Source organism: Camellia sinensis, chromosome 11, assembly GCF_055761805.1.
Source record: "Camellia sinensis isolate YWXY chromosome 11, ASM5576180v1, whole genome shotgun sequence".
Classification (NCBI taxonomy): Eukaryota; Viridiplantae; Streptophyta; class Magnoliopsida; order Ericales; family Theaceae; genus Camellia; species Camellia sinensis.
Window position 1 is genome coordinate 65,001,949 of NC_138971.1, and position 7,072 is coordinate 65,009,020.

General features: G+C 30.7%; 1 protein-coding gene across 1 annotated transcript; it reads right to left on the minus strand.

Moving 5' to 3' along the window:
• Positions 1–573: 573 nt before the first annotated feature.
• LOC114282711 (kirola-like) lies at positions 574–5,698 on the minus strand. Its single transcript, XM_028225443.2, has 2 exons — positions 5,425–5,698; positions 574–1,093 (listed from the first exon to the last, which is right to left on the minus strand). The coding sequence occupies exons 1-2, from the start codon at positions 5,609–5,611 to the stop codon at positions 828–830; spliced, it is 453 nt and encodes a 150-aa protein (XP_028081244.2). The 5' UTR covers positions 5,612–5,698; the 3' UTR covers positions 574–827.
• Between the last annotated feature and the right edge of the window lie 1,374 nt (positions 5,699–7,072).

Below are 7,072 nucleotides of genomic sequence, written 5' to 3' on the forward strand. Positions count from 1 at the left end.
AAAAAAAAAAAAAAAAAACATTGTTTCGATCAACTAGTCGGACGACCGTCCGGGGGGACATCTGGGAGGATGACCAAGTAGGCACAAAATTCAAAAACTCTCCTGCTTTTCAGAATGGAGAAGACGAAAGAAAGATATGCCAAACGTGGAAGACAAATATATTTTGAAATGTGTAGTGAAATCACATTTTCAAAACTGCATCCAAACGGAGTGTGCAAATGGATGGTTAGAATTATGATTTGAGAACTTTACCAAACACAGTCGTAAACGGTACCAAACGCCATCTTAAAATACTGAACGTATAGCTATCTATTGCTTTCTAATGATCATTTTTTGTTGAAAAAATCCCTCATTCTAATAATGAATACAGTGTTGACTATAAAAAACACTTTAATACACAATTAATACTTAGGGATGAAATTAACAGAATATTTGGCACATTGACAAGTTGTATTTTAGCCCAAAAAGTTTGGCTACACTTTTAGCATTCAAAAACCAGTGCATGGAGCATTACAGATTTCAAAACTGCATATTATTTATCAGACAAGCTGAGCAAATAGTCACCATAATGGCTTCACAAACTTTATTATACATTTACTAGTTAACCAATGCTTCCATCGCATATATATTTATATGCCCTTTGTTTGGTTGGGGATTCTCTATTTCACAAATTTTCTACTTCTCAGTCTTAATTCACTCACACTCTTCAGATCTTGTGAGAATCTTGAGATATAAGAATCTTCAGGCATGATCAAACTAAACGACTGCAAATTAGTTAAGACAAGAGAACAAAGTTTTTAAGAAACAGAATCCTCAGCGGCTTTGTCTTAGGTCTTGAAGAGGTAAGCCTCTATATCCTTACTGATATTAGCCACAAAGTCCAGGTACATGGTTGGAGGTGAAGTGTCCTCATGTTGCTTCTCATAAGCCAAAGTCACTTTTATCAAACATCCATCATCCATGTTTGCAACTTGGAGTGTGGACTTAAAGGTCTTGTAAACCTTCAAGACATCTCCCTCAAGTAGGTTGAAAGTAACTGACTTGTTATCCACATCAATGGCTTCTATTCTCTCCTTGGCAGATTCAGAACCCCCTATCAACGGTGTACAAGAAAAGAGTGATCATCAGTGACATAATAACGGCTTAAAGTTTTTGGCCCTAGACTAAAAATAATAATTTTGAGATTTTGAAAAATAAGAACCCTGGACAATAAATTTTGGGTAAATTATGTAAATGGTCCTTGTAGTTTACACGACGTGTCAATTTCGTTCATGTTTTTTCAATTTGCTTGATTTTGCAACTTAATTTAACAGATTATGTCATTTTAGTCCAATAAATAACGGTTGTTAAGTTTGGTGGATGGAAAGTCTACGAATAGTTTGAAAAACTTGAAAAAGACACTTGAAAAATTGTTGTATGTAGTTCACTATGAAATAAATTAGACACAGAGAGACAGCTGCCAACAAATTACCAGATCATTCAATTTGAATAGATAGACATGTATCTAAATATATAAGTAGTTTGGTCATTTTGCATAAACATATCTTTATGCACATACTATTTTTGCGGGTGAACTTTCAGACAAAAAGAATTCAAATTTAGATTTATGGCCTGACCACCCTAAATTAAATTCATCTCATAATTATACATATTTATTTTTTAAAAAATAATGATTTATTTTTAAAATTGAACTTGTCATCCAGTTATTTAAAAACATATACTATGCAATTATGTGATAATAATTATCTAATTAATCAAATTATTGATATTAATGATTTATACACAAACACTTGATCAAAATTGGCCTTGTAACTAATCTATTGAATCGAATTAAAGTGATCTACTCCTCTCTTCCAACTAGAGAACCTAACATTTTTACAAGTTGTCCAACCTTGGTAACTTAGAAATTCTCTTAGGCCTTATTTGGGTCTTGTATTAATGGTGGTTAAAGGGCAAAAAAAATGTGTTTTTTTTTTTTTTTCCTATTTTAGGTTGTTCTTTTCACTTTGCCCATCTAAAATCAAAATACAATTTTAATGGAATTTTCATAAGTATTGATTACTCATATGTAATGTGGACTTCCACTACTAATCCCAACAAGTCTAAATAATTGTGACCCTTAAAGAGACATACGAGGTTCCCTAATTTTATGTTTACTCTCCGCGGTATTCGTTAACCCTCAAGTCTAGTTCTTGAATCTAGTTTTTCCTTTTCCTCTTTTTTTTTCTATTATTTTTTTTAAGGGATTTTTGGTGAGACCCCCTTTTTTGGACTTTTTTTAAGATAAAGGACAACTCGATGAATTCTCCTTCAAAAAGTACCTAAGTAAGAGAAGCCCAACTCAATAAGGACATTCTATAATTTGTTTTTTCTTTTTGACCATATTGTCCTCATACATATATATATATATATATATATCATATATTTAAACAATCTCAGCTCATACATAAAACGATTTTGAAGATTATCTACAATGTGAAGATGATCTGCGAAATCCATGAAGACGATTTCAAAGTCTAAAGATCTCACCGCCGACGATCTCACCCTTGGTCAATAATACACGATCTCGCCATCCAAAATCAACACTCTCAATTAAATGAGAGATTACGTTGCAAAGCTGTATAAATCTGTTGTTATTTTTTATTTGTTTTTGTTGATTTGCTGAGTTCAATCAGGTGTGTGCTCTATTTTTGTTTGACATGATGAGAGTAAAATTTTACTCTGGTTTGTGCTCTGTTTTTGTTTGACAGAATGAGAGTAAACTTTTACTCTGGTTTGTGCTATGTTTTTGTTTCATAAAATGAGAGTAAAATTTTACTTTGGTGTTATCTGTTATATTTTCTTAACATGCAAATAAAATTTTACTTTATTTCAGAGTAAAATTTTACTGCATTCAGAGTAAAATTTACTTTGAATTGAAAGTAAAATTTTACTGTGTTGTTGAATGTTCATCTATGCAGTTTCTGATTTGTTTTCTGATAAAATTTACTCTGAATCTTCAGAGTAAAATTTACTCTGAATCTTCAAGTAAAAACTCTGAAGATTCAGAGTAAAATTTTACTCTAAAGATAATCTTCAGAGTAAAATTTACTCTGAATCTTCAAGTAAAATTTTACTTTATTTTAGAGTAAAATTTTACTGTATTTCAGAGTAAAATTTACTCTGAATTGAAAGTAACATTTTACTGTATTGTTGAATGTTTGTCTATACAGTTTCTGATTTGTTTTTTAGTAAATTTTGTTGTATTTCAGAGTAAAATTTACTCTGAATCTTAAAGTAAAATTTTACTGTGGTGTTGAATGTTTGTCTATGCATAAGGAAATACACTTTATTTTTCATTAACCAGAGTAAAATTTTACTGTTGCGAAAACAGAGTACATATCAGATAAATGAATTATAGTCGAATTTTACTTTAGATCTATGAACAAACAAACAAAAAACTCTCGATTATTTATTGTAATATATCAATTTATCATTTTTTTTGGACATATATAAGGTCATTTTATCTCAAATCTGAAACTATTGATCTCAAACATGAGTTCATAGGCATCAAATCTGAGATGGTGATGGATTTCAATGGACGATTTCAAGATTTCGATTTTGTGAGATGGATCGAAAATGGAGATCAAAAGGGTTTATGGCTTAAAAAGAGAGAAAATAAAGGGAAACGAGAGGATACCAGTAATGTAGAGATAGAAAGGGAAGAGAAATAGTTCAGCAAGGGTTTTGGATTATATGGAAGGCCATTTCAGCCTTTTCATCATATTTTTTTATTTGAGGGACTTTTGAAACTATTATTTTATTTGGTGGGCTTCACACAAAAAAGCCCCCATAGAAGGGGCTTTTCACCAAAAATCCCTTTTTTTAAAGTATATATATCTAGTGCTTGAATCTAGTTTTTCCTTTTCCTCTTTTTTTTTTTTTCTTTTTTTTTTTTAAAGTATATATATATATAGTGTTCACCATTACCTATCACTACATAATCATATTGTTCGGCAGAGAACATGGCATCATTTTTTAATTGTTGTCATGATTAAACTTTTACTTTTAGCAGTGTATATAATTCAAATCAAATCTTAAAAAAAAACAAAAATAAATAAATTCGGATATGCAAAATTTTCACAACAAAGTGGCATGGCATTTTTGTCACATGTCCTTTTTAGATTTATACACCATAGATTTGGCTATATATATCTATCCCTTCTAATTGTCTTTCTCATTGGTTCTGGAGTGATTTTTGTTCTCTTTGGTTATTTTCAGTTCTTAGATTTTTAGTAAGAATTTGTAATACATATATATATATATATATAATAAACTACTCCATTGTAGTTTTGGGAGGTAGTATTTTGTAAAGGAGAGGTTAGGAATTCAACTTCTAGAAAGGTTAATCTAACAATAAATAACTAATTTTGGCCAAGAAAAAAAGCATTGTCGAAAAGTTCTAAGAAATAAACTAAAACAAACAGGAAGGGTAATTTAAGATAAATAAAACTAAATAACATCTAAACTGTGAAAAGCCACACAATCCTAGGATCACCAATCACTACAAGTTTTAGGAATCAAGCTTTTTTTTGTTTATAGAAGTAAAAATTTTGTTTAAAAAAATATTAAAAGATCAATTTCAATGGTTATGTGAGTCGTCATAAGAAGGTCATCTTGAAAAGTTAGAAAATGATTTTTAACAATAAGATTTTTAAAATATCACTAATAAATGTATCATTTAGGAAAAAACAATTCATGCCAAAAAGTTTACTTTATTAGATGAAAAATTTTGTTCTAAAAATTCATGCCAAGAGGTTTACTTTTTGAAATAAAAATTTTGGTAAAGAATAATAATTTATTACTAAATCTTTAATTTGTAATAAAAAAATTTGTCACAACGGCATTTTTAACAATTAAGATATTTCAACTCTAAAAAATATTTGTCTACAATTTTGTCTATAAAATTTGAAATTTTTGTAGTATCACTTCTTTTTTATCTCCTTTCAACTTGAGCAATTTGATCTCTACACTTTACGTCTGATTGCAATTTAGTTCTTTCATTTAAATTAGACGTTAAATTTAACGAGTGTCAGTCTTTCGAAGTGTACAAGTGAAAATAATTCAAACTAATTTGGAGGAAGGACCAAATTGATATTGAACTTAAAATGTACAAATCAAATTATTCAAATGAAAAAAATAGGAACCGAAATAAAATTTGAATCAAACTACAAGAATGAAAATTGTAATTTATCCCTTTTTTTTCGGCATACCTGTTGGAACCATCTTACTTCCAAAAACTGTTACATAGTAGTAGTATTTTGTGCTTTGTTTTGTTATTATATCATCTCTATTTTTGAGACTACGTGATACATAATATTTATTACTGAGCAAACACACAATCAGCATAGTATTTTAAAAAGATTGAATAATTACTAATCTAACCTAGTACATAGTTCCAAACCTTGACAGAGCCTATAGTAGCCCAGTCACCTTCAAGAACTAGAACACTTTTTATTTTTTCAGGGCAGATCTTTGGGAAGAGGTAGGATTTACAGGTAAAGATCTCAAAAAACTTATCAGCTTTGCACTTGACCTCTGTTTGTCCCTCCAACTTAAAAATTTCAGCCATATTTCAATGCTATATCCGCTGCTAAAAAAATTTACTCAGAAAAGGGTAAGGGCTAGATGTGAAAACTAATACTCTAGCCTCAACTTTATATAGAAGAGTAGTGAACAAAAAGCTTTATCGGGATCAAATGGTGTTGATAAGAACAAAATATACTTGTTTCGGGGCCCATCACTACTCGCCCACGATCCTTTTTTTAGATAAATTTGGTCCCTATACAAACATAAAAAAATACCATATTTGTTGATGAAGAAATCTAACAAAGAAAATGACCAGATCCACCACACGATCATTATCTACAAGATAAAGCTCCCTCAGCCATTAAACGGTCGGGGGTCCTCCGACGCCCAAGGCAGTCCTCCAATATTATCAAAATATTTAATGGACAAATACATAAAGAGAAATCGCGTACCTCAACCCATGGGGGTATCGCCTATTTATAATATCCAGTGATTTGTCTAGCAAGTAATTTGAATATTCCAGAAATCATATCCTAAACAATCTCCAGTTGTTTAGGACTCTTATATCAATAATATTTCATATCCTAATGAGTTTTGCATAATATAAAACACTAATTCAGTATTTGATGAGGATTTGACAACTATCATAAACGTGATAATCCATAATTGTGTCACGTGGCAGTGTCAGGACCCACATAATTCCTGTGGTTGTTTTTATCCTCTCTCAATTGCCCCCAAACTTTCATTCTCTTTGAGCCCAGTAAAAGAGTAGAACCTTTCTGTTATTACTCCGATAAAAATAGCCGTATAATGCCGCCTAGCTAGAACGATATATGGGTACTAGAGCTTATTCTAATAATGCCTAATCTTGCTTAAACTTATTCCAAAAATGTCTAACCCTGCTACGACTTATTCCAAAAATGTCTAACTTCGTTAGGACTTATTCTAAAAATGTCTAGCCTTGTTAGAACTTATTCAAAAAATGCCTAGCCTTACTAAGAACTACCCAAAAACAAATCTCAAAGCTGGACAAACCACTAACTTGCACTATAAAAAAAAAAAACACTTTTAGCGACCTTTTTTTTAGTCACCAAAAGTGTAATTTTGGTTGCTAAAAGTATCCGCGATATCAATAAAATTGGTCGCTGAAGCCTTGTCACTAAATGGTTCGGCGACCAAATAAATTATGGTCGCCTTATAAATAAAACGGCAACCAAATATTTCAGTCGCCAAAAGACTAAAATTTTGTCGCCATAAATTAACATTTAGTCACTAAAAGTAACCTCAAGCAGATGACATGTTATGTTTTAGCGACATATAAATGCGTCGCTAAAAACATCTTTCAGCGAATAAATGAATTGCTTGTTGAATATTAAAACTTTTGGCGACCAATCAAGTTTTGGGTCGCTAAAAAAACTTATTCACACAAACTTTCAACAACATAAACAAATTGTCACCAAAAGTAAATTTACAACTAAAAAGCCTGTCACCAAAAAGTTCATTA